Below are 17458 nucleotides of genomic sequence, written 5' to 3'. Positions count from 1 at the left end.
GGACATAGAATCATAGAATCCTACAGTGCAGAAGGAGGCCATTCGGTGCACCAAGTCTACACCGACCACAATCCGACCCAGGCCCTATCCCCATAGCCCCATACATTTACCCTAGCTAGTCCCCCTGACACTAATGGACAATTTAGCATGGTCAATCCACTTAACATCTTTGGACTGGGGGAGGAAACTGGAGCACCCCAAAATGTGATCAACAAGTTGACCCACTTTGAATGTAGCGTGGTGATACCAGTATCAGTGACCATTGTGATTTAAATGAGACCCTTTTAAATACCAATGCTCAGTTTTCTTTAATTTAGCTTATTTTATTAGTGTCACAAGTAGGCTTACATTAACACTGCAATGAAGTTACTGCAATGAAGTAACTGCCCCTAGTCGCCACACTCTAGCGCCTGTTCGGGTACACTGAGGGAGAATTTAGCATGGCCAGTGCACCTAACCAGCACGTCTTTTGGACTGTGGGAGGAAACCGGGACACCCAGAGGGAGCACATGCAGATGCAGGGAGAACATGCAGACTCTGCACAGACAGTGACTCAAGCCGGGGATTGGAGGCAGCAGTGCTAACTACTGTGCCACCATGCCAAAAATGGTGCCAGGCATGATATTGAGCAGGGGCAATGGTGCCAGCTATTATTATCCTACCTTGTCTGGGGCTGGGGGAGTGGAATTCTCCACAGTACGAGTTGTGTACTGCTAAAGCTTGAATCGAAGGACGCATCTACATCCTTGGGGCTTGGTATTCCAAAGGGTTAATCTTTGTACCCAGATTGTGCAACTAGATCTAGCTCTGGATATTAAATTGGCATGCTGGATTCCTCCAAGATTCGTCAGTTGGTCACTCTGAAACAACATTCATCTTGACAAGGCACAGCTGATTCTTCAGAGGTATGCAATTAGCTTTTGAAGCTGTTCCCCAGAGGGCAGCCTCATTCTTTGGGGTCTTTGATGTTATGCAGTTAAGCAGCCTTGCATAAGAGAAATAAATACACTCTCACTGATCGACCTGAGAGTCAGAGTTCACAGAGAAATGGATTTGAACTTCCTGTCCGATGATCCCCTCTGGTCTCATAACATTGACAGAGTGAGTGTTGTAAGTTTCCGAACTGTCCACATCTTGAGTCCATGCCGCCATTTCCACAGGCGCAATGCCGGATTTAGGGATAAGCTAAAAAAGCTACAGCTTAGGGCCTCACAATCCGCAGGGGCCTCACAAAATTTCAGAAGGTTTACAATGAAAAGAACATTTAAGAGCGGATACCAGAAAAGAAAAAGAAAACACCAGCTTGAAGAGCAACTCAAAAAATTACCAAAAGTTGACAGTTACTTTACTCCAGAAACAGATAAGGATCCACAAACCCAAGGTGATCAGCAAAGTCCAAAACAACCACAACCTAGTGCCTCTGCTACTGAGACAACAGAGTCTGGAATCTCAGCTGAGGAAAACACTGGAAGTGGTGCAAATGTGAGCGTTGCAAATGTGGAAGTGATGCAAATGTGGCGACCCAAGGTCCTGTTTTGGTATGCACCTTTGTGAGACCTTTTGGTGTAAGGTTTTAACAAGGGGCCTCCAAGCTTTATATAGCTTAGGGCCTCACCAAGTCTAAATCTGGCACTGCACAGGCGGCAAACATGGGCTCAAGATTCCACCCTCTGTTTCCTCTTCATTAGCCGTCAGCAATAGCAGGACATGGTTCTGTGAAAGGGGAATCGTGTTTGACTAATTTATTCGAGTTCTTTGAGGCAGTAACAAGCAAAGTGGATAAAGGGGAATCTGTAAGTGGACTGAGATTTCCAAAAGGCATTCAATAATTTGCCGCATCAAAGTTACTTCACAAAATAAGAGCTCATAGCGTAGGTGGTAACACATTAATCAAAGATGTGCAGGTTAGATTGATTGGCCATGCTAAATTAACCCTGCTGTCAGGGGGATTAACAGGGTAAATATGAGGGGTTACAGGAATAGGACCTAGGTGTGGGATTGTGGCAGTGCAGACTCGATGGGCTGAATGGCCACCTCCTGCACTGTGGGGATTCCATGATTAACATGAATAGAGGATTAATTAGCTAACAGGAAGCAGAGAATAAGGATAATGGGTCATTTTTGGATTGGCAAGCTGTAACTAGTGAAGTGCCAAATGGATCAGTGCTGGGGTCTCAACGATATATGATCTATATTAATGACTTGGTGAATGTATTGCAGCTAAATTTGCTGATCACACAAAGGTAAGTTGGAAAGGAAGTTGTCAAGAGGACATAAAGAATTTGCAAATGGACTTAGATAGGTTAAGTGAGTCGGTACAAATTTGGCACAATGAATATAATGTAGGAAAATGTGAACTTGCCCATTTTGGCAGGAAGAATGGAAAAGCAGCATATTACTTAAATCGAGAGAGACTGCAGAACTCTATGGACTGAGGTGTCTGGGTGTCCTGATACATCAATCTCAAAAAGTTAGTATGTAAGTACATCAAGTAATCAGGAAGGCAAATGGTATGTGGGCTTTTATTGCAAGGAGAATCGGATATAAAAGTAGGGAAGCATCTGGAGTGCTTTTTGATCTCCTTACTTAAGAATGGATAAAATTACATTAGAAGCTTTCAGAGTTCACTTGACTGATTCCTGGGATGTAAGGGTTATCAGATGAAGAAAGGTTGAGTAGGTTGGGCTATTTGGCCACCTGAGTTTAGAGGAACGACAGGTGATCTAACTGAAACACATATGACCTGGAGGGGATTTGACAGGGTGGATGCTCAGAGGACATTTCCCCTTGTGGGGGAGTCTAGAACTAGGGGGCACAGTGAGGAGTCTCCCATGTAAGACTGGGATGAGGAGAATTTGTTTCCCTCAGAGGTTGTTGGCTTGTGGAATTTTCTTCTCTAGAGAAACACCAATATTTTTACAGGACAGAAGATCAATATACTATTTTTTTCCAGAGGCTGATCCTGTCATGGAGAGGGTTGAGCACTATGACAGTTTATTTCTGTATACAGTGTGCAGCAAAATGTGTTTCTAAAGAATATATTTAATATTTTCTTATTAGTAGTGAAGTAAAGTTCACTACTAGTAATAATATTGACACTGGTTTTACATTCCACAGGACAACATATTCACCTTGAAAGGAATAGGTTCTGTATCCCGAGATGCTTGTTACATTTTTAAAATTTAAAATGTCTCTTTATGAAGGTTAGATTTTAGGGACCATTGTTTCCAGCATGGGCAAGAAGGGAGATCAATAAACTCTGTGGGATTTTCAATCTACCTCTGTGTCCAAATTTGTCATGCATCTCCATGAGAATGGCACATTTTTTTCCTGTTGCTTTGTGTAGAAGCTGCTCGCTTTTTGGAATAATGGATCTTACACCACCAGAATTATTGAGAGATTAGATGCAGCAGAGATGTAATTTCAGAATTACTCCACAGCTCCTCAGACTAAAAGCATGAAATAAATATCGGGAAGGAAAAATAGCCAGACTGTCAATCTTTATTTTCATTCTCTACAGTTCATTTGAATTAGATGAGGTTTACTATTACTGGCAAATATTTCTAGTAACTATCTCCATCTGGCCAGAAAATTTGAACGTAATATAAAACAAAAATACTTACATACTGCATAAGTTAAATGTTCTCCTCCTTATAACACTTGTATCTGTTATTTTCATGCAGGAATTAATATGTCCTTTAGCATTTCACTCTTTTTTATTTCTACAGGTCATCCTGTGACTACATTTCTGCAGCGGGATCTCTTCCAGGGTCTGATTTATTATCATCATTTTGGAGGCGAGGTTTTTGAGGATTCATTTGAGTTCATTCTATCGGATAGCCATGAACCTCCCAATCTTTCAGACCCCCAGGCAAGCTGTTACTCATTTACTGGACATTATTTTTCATCATAAAACTGTGGGACTTTTTATAGAATGTCTGAAGATTAAGGGATATTCATATCTCTCTTCCTCATTCTAGGTATAAAGAGTTCAAAAAGTGCAAGAAATAGATAATAATGAGGCTAGAAATGTAACACCAAAAGGCTAGATGCATGGGTTTTGTGATGTGGCCCATTAATGAGTTAATTGCAGCTTTCCGAGCAGTTTCTGTCATTTCCCTTAGGAGCAAAATGGTGGCTGTTTTAACACCTCTTCAGGTATAATTAGTTTCAATATCTCTTTGTTATTGTCCCAGCTGGCAGAGTCAGTTCATCCAGTCGACCAGTTTTTTTTAAATTATAATATGGTCTTACAGTGGAGTGTGAGATTGCATAAGGATGGGAGTGGAACTCTCTAGTTCTTGTAGTCTCTGTTGGAACCCTCGTGAACAGATGCCCAATCGTGTGAGTCATGTGTGAGTCAACAGCCATTTTGTGGTTCAGCAGATGTCCATTGTAAAATTGCAAAGAAGAATAAAGTTTTGACGCATAGTTTTAATTTCTTTTCATGTCTTATTGACTTAACAGAGTGGGGTCGCCTCCTATTTTAGGACCTCCATATCAGGCCTTCAAGATCTTCTGAAAAATTTAGAACCATAGTTCTATGGTTTTGACAGATAGAAATGATAATTTAGGCAAACTGCACCATTTAAACTTTGCACATATAATATATTTGGTTTACCTTGGGTAGGATGTATTAGTCACAAATTTTCAAAATTAGTTGGGAGGTTCTGTACTGATTTTGAGCCTTAAAACTCTCTCCCTACTTTCCCAAAATCATTCTCAGTGTCACTGGATTGTAGCTGAAGGGGACTTCAAAGGGGTCTACTGTCACCTGCAGCTTCTGACAGGAAGAAAGGAAATTCTCTGCTGCAGAATAGAATGCTGCAATTATTTAAAATCCTGCCAGGTGACTGGGGGGCATGGAGATTAAAGTGACCTGGTAACTTCAGAATTTTCACCGCTGACAGGCAGGAATGAAGGTGGTCATCAGAGGGCTGCCTGAAATCACTTTGCCAGGCTTGATCTTTCAGGTCCATCAGGGCTAGCAGGGGCAGTCCTTCCATGAGACTCCATCCTGGGGGAGAATGATGATGTCTGCACCTTGCCACCAGCCTGAGCCCACCCAACCCCCCCATTCCCCAGGACTCTAGAGGGACCATTCCTCTGCAGCCTGGTAGCGATAGAGTGGCAAATGGCCACTGGACCAATTCCTTAACCCCTCCCCTTCCAGGCTAGGGTGTCAGTGCCAGGATGCCAGGGGGATGTTCACCGTTGGCACTGCCTAAGCACGTGGTCTGAGTGTGGAGTCTGAGGGGTAAAGGGGGCTGATTAGAAAGTCTGAGGGGGCCTTGATGCGTCAGGTTGGTGGTGCTCTTCTGGTCAGCAGAGAGGGGGAGGTCACCATTTCATTTTTTGGGGACAGGGAGACTTGTTTCAGAGATTAAAACCAGTGCCCCAATCTTGGAACAGCGGGACTGGCCAGCGGGTCCCCCAAGATAAGCTTGTTTCCATCTTACAAGTGGGTGAATCCACCTGAATCCACATAGATCACTGTCTGAGAAAAAACCTTCCAAAGCTTTCAACAGCCACCTATTTTGGAGTGTCTCCTACTTTGAGGACCCTTAATCATAGGCCCAACCATCTTCAGCCATTTCATCAATGACCTTCCTTCCATCATAAGATCAGAAGTGGTGGTGTTTGCTGATGATTGCACAATGTTGAGCACCATTCGTGAATGCTCAGATACTAGCAGTCTACGTCCAAATACAGCAAGAACTGGACGATATCCAGACTTGGGCTGGCAAATGGCAAGTAACATCCACTTTACAAAGTGCCAGGCAATGACCATCCCCAATAAGAGGATCTAACCATTGCCCCTTGACATTCAATGGCATTAACATCACTGAATTTTTTTTTATTCATTCATGGGACACGGGCATCGCTGACTGGCCAGCATTCATTGCCCATCCCTAGTTGCCCTTGGAGGGCAGTTGAGAGTCATCCACATTACTGTGGCTCTGGAGTCACATGTAGGCCAGACCAGGTAAGGACGGCAGATTTCCTTCCCGAAAGGACATTAGTGAACCAGATGGGTTTTTCTGACAATCGACAATGGTTTCACAGTCATCAGTAGATTCTTAATTCCAGATTTTTAAAAATTGAATTCAAATTCCATCATCTGGGGATTCGAACCCAAGTCCCCAGAGCATTAGCTGAGTATTTGGATTAATAGTCTAGCGATAATACCACTAAGCCTTCACCTCCCCGAATCCCCCACTATCAACATCCTAGAAGTTCCCATTCACCAGAAACTGAACTGGACTGGACATATAAATACTATGGCTACAAGAGCAGGTCAGAGGCTAGGAATCCTGCGGTGAGTAACCCACCTCCTGACTCCCCAAAGTCTGCCCACAATCTACAAGGCACAAGTCAGGAATATGATGGAATACTCTCTACTTGAGTGGATGAGCTCCAACAACACTCAGAAAGCTGGACACTATCCAATGCAAAGCAGCCCACTTGAGTGACACCCGATTCGCAAACATTCACTCCTTCCACCACCGATGCACAGTGGCAGCAGTGTGTACCATCTACAAGATGCACAGCAGGAATGCACCATGGGTCCTTAGACAACATTTTTCAAACCCACGACTGCGACCATCTAGAAGGATAAGGGCAGCTGACACATGGGAACACCATCAGCTGGAAGTTCATCTCCAAGCCGCTCCCCATCCTGACTTGAAAACCTATCACCATTCCTTCACTGTCGCTGGATCAAAATCCTGGAATTCCTTCCCTAACAGCACTATTGGTGTTGTTTAGGAAGGCAGCAGACCACCACCTTCTGAAGGGCAATTAGAGATGGGCATAATTGCTGGCCTAGCCTGCAATGTCCACATCCAATGAATTAATTTTAAAAAATCAGTTTACACAATTGGGTCTGCTACCATATCCAGAGGGCTGATACATTGTAACTGCAGTGAAGACTAGAGTTTATTTAAAGGTTTAAACATTGTAATTAAAACCACAATCATCAGGATCATATGATATGAAAATATAAGGGATACCTTCCTTTCAACAGTCTTTTAGAAGTAATATCTTTTATCTTTCAGGTGCTGTGTCTTTTGATGCGCCAATGAATTTTTATTATTGTTCAGCCATGTAGCAAAGTCAATCCTTCACAGTTGTCTTATTTTTCAGATAACAATGATTCATGTAACTCCGGTGAAGGACCAGTTGCCAAAAGAAGTTGATGGTACCACGCGTTATTTAGTATTGAAAGAAACAGAAATTCGACATATCACTAAGAATCATCTGCACTTCACAGACACAGAATCTCCAGAGAATGAACTGATGTACATCATCACAAAACCCTGTTTCTTCCCAATAAACCAGAGGTACGGTGTCCATTTTTCTGGATTTAGTTATTATATACTGATAGATATTTTTAAAGCCAATATACATAAATATATCTATTAATTTCAGTTCCTCTATTTTCATATCCTTATGACCACATTTTTTGAGTTCAATGGAATTGAATACATTCACTTTATTTCTGTTTCTCTGAGTAATATCAATGCTGCACCTACCAATGATAAAGATAACCTTGCATTGATTAATAGCCTGATGGCCAACATCTATTCCTAATGTCTTTGTGCTTCAGCTGACACTTTGTTACTGCTTTGGACTATCATGCAGTTTCTCACCTCTTGCGATCCTACTGGGCCCAGATATCCGGCGAGAAGTTCCTCACTGGCGAGGATCATGTATGGCCTGCATCACTGGAGGCCTGCCATACTAGCCTTGCCAGTGGGACCGGAGGTCATTGAGGCCCGCTGGCTGGTCGGGGGCAGGGCGGGCAGTGCCCCTTTGGGGGCATATCAACAGGGTGTGGGGAATCAATCAGCCTAGGAGGCTAGCAATCACGGGGATGTGGAGGCGGGTGATATACAGAGGAAAGGTGATTGGCAGATCTCTCTGTTCTGTGCAACAGAACAGCGAGATCTGTACATGCACCCTCTACTGTCAAATGCCAGCTTTCCAGTGACCTTAGGTCCCACCCCCTCCCCCTCCCCCTACTGGCGGAAATCAGATTGTGCGTTTATCGTTTGCACAGTGTGGCGTAAGATTGTATTTTTAAACTTGCCCAAAAAAGGGATCTGAAACTTCCCGTTTTCATACTCATTCGGCACTTCGAATTCTTTTTGGTAAGATCCTCCCCGACCCCGGCCACTATCTCTTCACTTTACAGTAACGTAGAGATTTTGTTGAGGATGGAGGATCTCATAATGGTAGAAATGTTTAGATACCACTTGCTAGCACTTCATCTACAAGAGTTCTATATTCAGTAAAGTTCCTCCAGGTATTTAAATATATTTACTAATATTAGTTCCTCTGGTCTTATATCATTATGACTAAATCTTTTGAATTCAGTAGAATCCAATACTTCAGTCTAGTGTTCACCTAATAATGGGATCAGTTCTAGCTTTGTGTCTATTTACTCAAAATTAGACCCCAAGGATGCTTCATAAAGGTTACAGGTATTTTTCTTGATCTTACTTTGTGCCAAAGTACTTCCCACCTGACTTCATCCATATAGATATCCACTTTGTTTATTTTCCTGCCAATCACTTGAAAACATCCCTTTAAATTATGCTGAGAACATTTTGGACAACAATCTGAAAAATAAGATGTTAAGAACATTATATAGAGGATTGCAACTTTTCCAAGTTCCTATCTGATGATGTAATGGGAGAAGAGTAGGACATGGTGGACCCTTGACTTGAACTGTAAGCTTTGCATTGCTGTACCAATGTTATAAATTCCTTGGAATCCTTATTAAAGGCTCTATATCACATGGGAGAAAAGTGGAAAAATAGACTGGATGCAAAATTCGACTTTTTCTGTCAGATGTGCATTTTAGAAATGTTCGGAGTGCTAAACTAAAACCCAGAATGTCTGTAAATTGGGCAGGCGTCAGCCGAGTGTTAATAATAAATACATTTATTGAAATACGCTTTCTTAGCAAGATTGTCGAGATTGCTTACCTTGTTCCATGTTTTTGTCTTGATTTCCCCTCATTGCAGAATGTATGATGCAGGCAAGATTATTTTCACTGACAGTACACAGAATATGAAGAAGGATCCTTCTGTCCCCATGCTGAAATCATTCACACAGGTACCTTAAATAAGATACTGGGTAACATCACGAGACACTATTATATTTTATATTAGTAGGACCCATGCACCTATTTTTTTACTGTAATTTTCAATAGGATTGAGCACAAGTACCAAATGCAGCACACTTTCAGATAATTCTTCTACCGACCACAAAAGTCTTTATTCATCAGAATAAATAAAATATTAAATAAAAATATATAAATAAAAAATTACTCAACATGGGGCTTGGGACAATGAGCCTGGAATTAACTCTCAAATGAGCTAGCCAGACCATAAATGATTTCTGTAACACTGATTCTCCTGCCACTCATCAGAAAAGCATCAGGATCATATATGCACGTGTCCTTGGCCATAGTACAGGCTGAGTGCACATGCACAGCCATTCCTTCAATAGAACCTGTATATTGTTAAACTTCACCAGTTTCTTATATAATACAATAAATAGTTTACTAATGTTGAGCTATGTTATAATTCATTGCCCAATCACGAGAAGCGGCGTTGGGAAAGTGGTTGCACTGGTTGACCACACCTCCTCCCTCCCCCCACAATATGGATGGCACGGTGGCACAGTGGTTAGGACTGCTACCTCACAGTGCCAGGGACATGGGTTCGATTCCTGACTTGGGTCACTGTCTGTGCAGAGTCTGCACATTCTCCCCATGTCTGCATGGGTTTCCTCCGGGTGCTCCGGTTTCCTCCCACAGTCCGAAAGACATGCTGGTTAGGTGCATTGGCCACGCTAAATTCTCCCTCGGTGTACCCGAACAGGCGCTGGAGTGTGGCAACTAGGAAATTTTCACAGTAACGTCATTGCAGTGGCTAATGTAAGCCTACATGTGACACTAATAAATACATTTTAAACTTTAAAAAAAATCAGCAATGTCCCCTATTCTGCCCTCACACACTGTGTCCTAGGATCTAGCATTTGTGCTAGGTCTGGGTCTCAGTGCAGTAATGAGAGCTGCCACTGTCCCTGGTGCTGCCACCTGCAATGGAGGGTTGCCAGCCTGTGACTTGCCACAGCTCTCAGCAGTGGGATTTCTGCCTTTGGGGGATCCTTATTTGCATGGGAAGCCTGACATTGGCCAGTAAAGACCTGATAGGCAGTTAGTTGTGTCATGTCTTCATGTCAAAAGCGGTTGCTGCCAGTTAGCCACCAGATGGTGAGTATCTGCATCACGAGAATAAAATCCAACCCAATATAAAAAAGAAATAAAAGGTGGGATTTTCTGACCCCCTCGTGGCATATTTTCTGGTGGAAGAGGCGACATGCCATTGGCCGCCATCGGCATCTTCCAGTCCTGACAATGTCTACAGCCTTTTGCATGGCTTGTCCCTCTCGCCACCAGGGGTCACCTTTGGCGAGGTTGAAAGATCCTCCCGGTGGGAAGGCCAGAAATTCCCGCCCGAAGTATTTTTAACCATATAATTAATTGATTATTGGATGTTTTAGTTTTGGCTTAATACATAAGAAGATAAAAATCATACCCAAATGTGAAATTAGTCATATTTAGCTCATTTTATTACAATGTTATAATAATTTACTTGTTTGAAGTACAAGTGTTTACGGGACAAAAGCAATCATTCTGTGTAGATTCACTTCTGTGGTTGATGAAGAAAGATAAAATAAATCATAATTTCTACATTTGGTGATGAATTATAACATAGCACATTTGTAAACTATTTACTATATATAAGAAGCTACTGAAGTTCAATAATGTAGAAATTCTGTCGTTTTACTCTTTCCTTATTTAATTGCAGCAATAACATTTGTTTGGTGGTTCAGTCCTGAAAATAAGGGATGGGATTCTCTCAGAAGAATTCTAAGTGTTGAATTCGCGTAAAAACTGGAGTAAAGCCCGTGGGTTTTTTCAGCGGGATTTTCAAAATGAATCTCCCACACTCTGTGCATCACAGAGTGCCCGAGCATGAATCTCACGCAAAATCAGGGGCAGGGCCTATTCCCACCCTAGCAGCATAGCACTGAGCGGGCCACTGTGCAATGCGCCGATCTGTCACTGCCGAGATCTGTTGCACGCACCAACGGCCCGCACTGCCGATCTCCTGATCACTGTCCAGCTCGATCACTGGCCAGCTCCGCGACCCCCGCATCGCCGACCGTGCAACCCTCCCCCACCCCACGGCCCAATCACTGGCCCCCGCAAATATGCCTGGGGCCAGTCATGACCCCCACCCCGCTCCCATCCTGCCTCGATGTACCCCACCCCACCGCAGCCCCAATCTCCCGAACTGACAAAAGGTTATCTAGACTCGAAACATTGGCTCTATCCTCTCCCCACGGATGCTGTCAGACCTGCTGTGATTTTCCAGCATTTTCTGTTGGAGTCATTTGTGACATCTTGACATGAATGTTACCGCCTCGCCTGCCCCGGAATTGGGGCGGGCAAGGCTCGCAAACAGAATTCTCCGTTGGCCTTGGGCGGGATTTTACGAGCCTTGTCCGAACAAGGTCGTAAAGTAGTGGTCCTTGTGTGTGGGCACAATTAACCAGAGGAGAAACATTCTTTAATTTATTTTTATTTATTCATCCACGGGATCTGAGCACAACTAGTAAGATCTTGATGAAGGAACGGTGATAACTTTCCAAGCCAGGATCTTACATGTGGTGGTTTCCAGATGGTAGAGGTGGCAGTTTTTGGGAGTTGCTGTCAAAGAGATATTGCTATGTTGTTGTAATGCATATTGGAAATGCAACCAAAGTAATCACATTATGCTAGTGGTGAAGGAATTGAATGTTTAAGGTGGTAGATGGGCTGCTAATAAAGCAGGAAATTTCTTCTTGGATGGTGTTGAGCTTCTTGTGTTTTTGGAGCTGTACTTCTCCGGGAAAATATAGAGTTATTCCATCACACTCCTAGCTTACACCTTGTAGATGTTAGAAAGGCTTGGGGAAATCAAGAGGTGAATGTCCAGCCTCTGTGCTGTTCTTATGTTTATGTATTTGCTTCAGTTATGTTTCTGGCCAATTGTGACTCCTGAGATGCTGTTAGATCGCTTCGTTTCCAGAGAGAGTTGAGACTTGTTGTTAAATTTCAATGGCTTTATTCAGCACCAAAAGGTGCGGCACATTACACTTCTTCAGCTGTTCCCAAGGCAAGAGAGAAAGAGCTGTTCATGCATTTTGTTCATGTACCCGTGACAACACTGGTCTTAACCTCATTGGTGCATTTAAATTGCACTGCCAGGCCATGATTGGCCTTCACTGGGACTGGGGCTGAGGTTGTCCCTGATTTGTGGTCAGATGCATGTCACTGGCGGCGTGACGTCACATGGGCCGCAGGGCTGACATCGGGAGGTAGTGGCAGCCATTTTGATTGGGTGCCAGTGGAGGAGAAGGTCAGGTTCGACCCCCATGATCAGCTTTTTACTTCATAGTCCTTTGATGTTTTTAGATATTCCATTTCCACTAACGGCAAATCCTTCAACCCATGCCTTGTCGTTAACCCCAGCTCTGCTGGAAGTAACTTTCCCGGGCAAAGTGGCTCATGAATGCCCCTAACAAAGATGGTGATTGTTAACTACGCATGCGCTCTCTTGCTCATTGCCCCTAACAAAGATGACGGCCATTAACTCGGGTCTGATCCATCAGATGCTGATGGCCAGCGATTCAATTATGGTAATGCCATTGAATGGCAAGGGGAGGTAGCTAGATTCTCTTTTGTTGGTCATGGTCATTGCCTGCAATTTTTGTGTCATGAATATTACTTGTCGCTTATGAGCTCAAACCTTCATGTGGGGAGAGACTGCTTCATTATCTGAGCAATTGTGAATGGAACGGATCACTCTGTAATCACATTCACTTCTGACCTTCCTTTGGAGGGCAGGTCATTGATGAAGTAGCTGAAGATGGCTGGCCCTGAGGACCTCCTGCAGCAATGTCCTGGGACTGAGATGATTGGCCTCCTACAACCACAATTAACTTCCACGTGGAAAACTTTTCTCAAATTTCCATTGACATCAATTTTGATAGGGGTTCATTTTGCCACCTTAAGTCAAGTTTTGCCTTGATGTCAAGAATAAGCACACTCACCTCACCCTGGAATTCAGCCCCTTTATCCATGTTTGGACTAAGACTGTAATGAGGTCTGGAGCAGAGTGATCTTGACAAAACCTAAATTGAGCATTGGTAAGAAGGTTATTGGTGAATAGGTGCCACATGGTAGCACCATCAGTGACACCTTCCATCAATATGCTGATGAACAAGAGTAGACTAATGGGATGATAACTGGCTGCATTAAATATGATCTGTCTGTGGACAGGACATACCTCAGCATTTCTCCATGTTCCTGGGTAGATGCAATAATTTAGCTGTCCTGGGACAGCTTGGCTTGGGGCAGAGCTAGTTTTGAAGCACAAGTCTTCAGCACTACAGCCAGAATGCTGTCAGGGCCCATTGCCTTTGTTGCCAATGCACAGCCATATCTTGAATTAAATTGGCTGAAGCCAAGCACTGGTGATTTTTACATTCATTTCTGAAATATAGGCATTGATGACAAAGCCAACATTTATTGCTCATCCCCAATTGTCCTCAAGAAGTTTTGGTGAGCCATCTTCTTGAACCAACACAGTCTATCCGCAGTAGGTACAACCACAGTGATTTAAGGGACTGATTCCAGGATTTTGACCCAACAATAGTGAAGGAATGGCAATATAGTTCCAACTCAGGATGATGTGTGACTTGTATCACTTGGAGAGGAAATTGCAGCTTCTGGTGCTGTCATGCCATTGTCCTTCCAGTTGGTAAAAGTTTCAAACTTGGCAGGTTGAAGAAGCCTTGATAAGATGTTACAATTCACCTTGTAGACGGTACACACTGTTGTGACTAGGTGAGGAGGGGTCGAATGTCCCTGTGCTTTTCCCACTCCTTATTTAAGTGCAACAGTTTTTTTCTAAAGGGTATATACACTTGCCAATTCTATGAATATTTAGCTGTTGATGTGCAGTTACCATAAATACATGATCAGGCAGGTTTTCTTGAGCTTTTGAAAAGAAAAGAGGATAGTTTTTATTTTTATTAGTACTTAACCTGTTTAATTAAAAAATAAAAGAAAATGCTCTGACTAGCACACACAAATTCAAAGTTTTCATACCCATTATTCTGTGGGGAGCGTGTGCGTGCGTGTGTGTGGAAGTGGGCCCATGTCAGTGGGCGATTTCATTTTAGCACTGTTCGGGGTGCCCTTTAACAATGGCGCCTTGATCTCTGGGGAGCTGGCTCTATCAGGCCCCGCCTCACTGCAGTGACAGTGTCAACTATGCTCTAAGATTATCTGTCACAGAATGCCCGAGAATCTGGAAAGAAAACTTGGCTGTGAAGCTACATGCTGGTTTCCTCGCCCCTGCCAATGCTCTGTGCACAGAGTGCAAACTTCAGCCCAATATGTAAGAAACTGGCACAATGGAGGGGACATAAAATGAATGCTGGCAGATTGAGCACTCATACTGCTCTATTGACCTGAAAGGACAATTGGACAAGTTGTAAAATGGGCAGCTGATTGACATATCATCAATCCCCAACAAAATTGCAAGTTTGTCCCACTTCAGCCAAATAAAGCAGCGTTTCATGCCTTATTCCACTTTTGGAACTGATGAATCATCCAGATCTGTCAGGGTTAGTCTCCTAAAAAAATATATATTTTTCTCATTCATGTATCTATTATAGTGTTGCTGATCTTTATGTACGGCATGAAATATATATGGGGAATTCCTGACAAGGGAGCAATTTCCTTTCTTCTTGACGTTCCGTGTGTATTTGACTTAACTTTGTTCATTTTATATTCCAGCATGCGGTGAACCACATGAAAGTAGCGTACATGCCTCCTCTTGGGGACATAGGGCCCCATCCCTTATTGGTGCAGTTCGTATTTTCTGTCAGCGATCAGCAAGGAGGCACTTTGACTGGACTTGTCTTTAACATTACCATCGTGCCTGTGGACAACCAAGCACCCGAGGTATAGGAAAGCAACACCACTTTGCTGCTCAGCATTGTGAAATGAGTCCTTGAGAAACACGTTTATTTATTTATTTAAAACACAGTTGTCTACTTATTCATTCTTCAGCATCTGTTCAATCACTTTAAAATCCAACTCCCATATTATGCTGCAGTATTCCAGATTAGAGACACCAGAATGATCAGATTTACTTGAACAAAAACCCTTTCACATGTTTAACAAGCTGTTTTAAAGAAAAACAATTCAATGATTTGATGTTTAGTTGTTCCTCAGTGTTAATGAATGAAATTGACAAGTAGGTGAATTCTGATAGGTTGTTTATTAAGATAACTAGTTGCAGGATCAAGTCATATAGAAACATAGAAACATAGAAAACTACAGCACAAAACAGGCCCTTCGGCCCCACAAGTTGTGCCGAACATATCCCTATCTTTTAGGCCTACCTATAACCCTCCATCCTATTAAGTCCCATGTACTCATCCAGGAGTCTCTTAAAAGACCCTATATAATGCTGGACAGTTGAAAAGAAAGGCAGAAATACCTAAAAAGTTGTTATTAATTCATTTCCTGCAGCTTATTTCCCTTCTGTGTCTCCATACCTCACATTCACTCATGTAAAATGCCATTTGCCATTCATCAGACATTCAATTATTTAGAAGGAGAAGGAAGTAGGAGAGCACGTTAGCAAAAAATGAATAATGTTTAAAATTCACTGACGATTGTAAACACTGAAAGAGTTTTACCATATAAAATCATAGAATCCCTACAGTAAAGAAGGAGGTCATTTGACCCATCGAGTCTGTACTGACTACAATCCCACCCAGGCCCTATTCCCATAACCCTTATTTACCTTCCTAGTCCCTCTGACACTAGGGTCAATTCAGCATGGCCAATCAACTTAACCTGCACCTCTTTGGACTGTGGGACGAAACCGGAGCACCCGGAGGAAACCCACGCATTCACGGGGAGAATGTGCAAACTCCATGCAGACAGTGACCCGAGGCTGGAATTGAACCTGGGTCCCTGGCGCTGTGAGGCAGCAGTGCTAACCACTGTGCCACTGTGCTACCCACATCTGTTGATGGTTTCAAATTCTTTTGCATTTTTGTGGGATGAACAGCATTTTGATTTCATAAACAAAAAACTTGTTAATCCTTATTTGTTAACTCATTTGTACACACAGCAGTGTATTCCAAAAACAATAGCTTTAGCAAAACAAATCTAGCCACTGGGGTGGATGGAGTATCTGGACCAAGGTGAGGGTTCCTCATTCGAATGTTACTAGACAAGTGTCCATAGCACTATGTGTGTGTCTGTCTGGAACTGGAGGCAAGGGGAGTTTATAGGTTCACTACTCATGCACACAGTAGCTTCAGTTTGTGAGTATTAGTTTCAATGTATTTGATCTAACATTTTTATTTTTATTTTTGTTCAATGTTCTGCAATAGTTGCACAAAATTGCAAACCATTTCTTGAATGGTAAATTATAACCTTAAAATTATGCTGTAGGCTATTCGCTTATGAACACTTAATGCATTTGTATGAAATTCCTTCCTTCTCTATACTATCTGAGGTATTCGAATTGCATTCCTGTTCAGCTTTCACCAGAACCTTCATGCTGACAGCATTCCCCTTTCCAAGCTAATCACTCAGACTGAACCTAATGTTGGGGAATCTCTATAATCTGTTCTGAACTGAGCTTCATACTTCATATCCAATCGCTCAAAAAGACTGCATAATTCCTCCTTCATAACAGCAAGCCATTCTTGTATCCCATGTTCACTTCTATGGAAACCTTCATCCATTATCTTGCAGTTTGATTTCTCCAAATCTCTCTTGACCAGTCACATGAGGTCCACATAAAACAATTTGCCAAGAATTCTGTTCTTCATTTGCTGTCCAATCTACTGAGTCAATTCCGAAGCCCCATCCTCACCAACCTCTGCTGGTTCCCATTCCCAGAGCACATTAATTTAATATTTTCAAAACCCTCCATAGACTTGTTCTACTCCACCCTTGCAACCTTTTGCAAGGCCACCATACAGCCTTCAATTTTCCAACTCTTCCATTTCTTCCACCTCCTGCTGAAGATTTTAGACATTTGTTACATAAAGGTGCGTGTTATCATTTCACACAAGGATAAAAATATATTTTGTAAATCTATTCCCATCTTTCCTTCATTTTCTTCCTTTTTTGGTCTTCCCCTTTTATATTTTGTTTCATCTTGGATTCAGTGGCTAGATGAGATTTCTTGAGGGTTTTACTTACCCCTAGAACGCTTTCAGTGATCATTATTTGTTTAAACCATTCCTCTTTTTTGATATTCTATATACATCTCAATACTCTGCACAAGGATGTATT

At 42.5% G+C, this 17458-nt stretch overlaps 1 protein-coding gene across 1 annotated transcript in view; it reads left to right on the top strand.

Annotated features, from left to right (window-relative positions):
- frem1b (Fras1 related extracellular matrix 1b) overlaps positions 1-17458 on the top strand; it is a 229439-nt gene that overhangs the window by 85558 nt on the left and 126423 nt on the right. Inside the window, exons 10-13 of the mRNA XM_078219385.1 lie at positions 3729-3871; positions 7147-7343; positions 9033-9123; positions 14930-15097. Coding sequence (XP_078075511.1) covers positions 3729-3871; positions 7147-7343; positions 9033-9123; positions 14930-15097 — 599 coding nt within the window. The remainder of the gene's footprint in view (positions 1-3728; positions 3872-7146; positions 7344-9032; positions 9124-14929; positions 15098-17458) is intronic.

This window comes from Mustelus asterias, chromosome 8, assembly GCF_964213995.1.
Source record: "Mustelus asterias chromosome 8, sMusAst1.hap1.1, whole genome shotgun sequence".
Classification (NCBI taxonomy): Eukaryota; Metazoa; Chordata; class Chondrichthyes; order Carcharhiniformes; family Triakidae; genus Mustelus; species Mustelus asterias.
The sequence above is the reverse complement of the archived record's forward strand: the minus strand, read 5'-3'. Positions and strand labels throughout refer to the sequence as shown.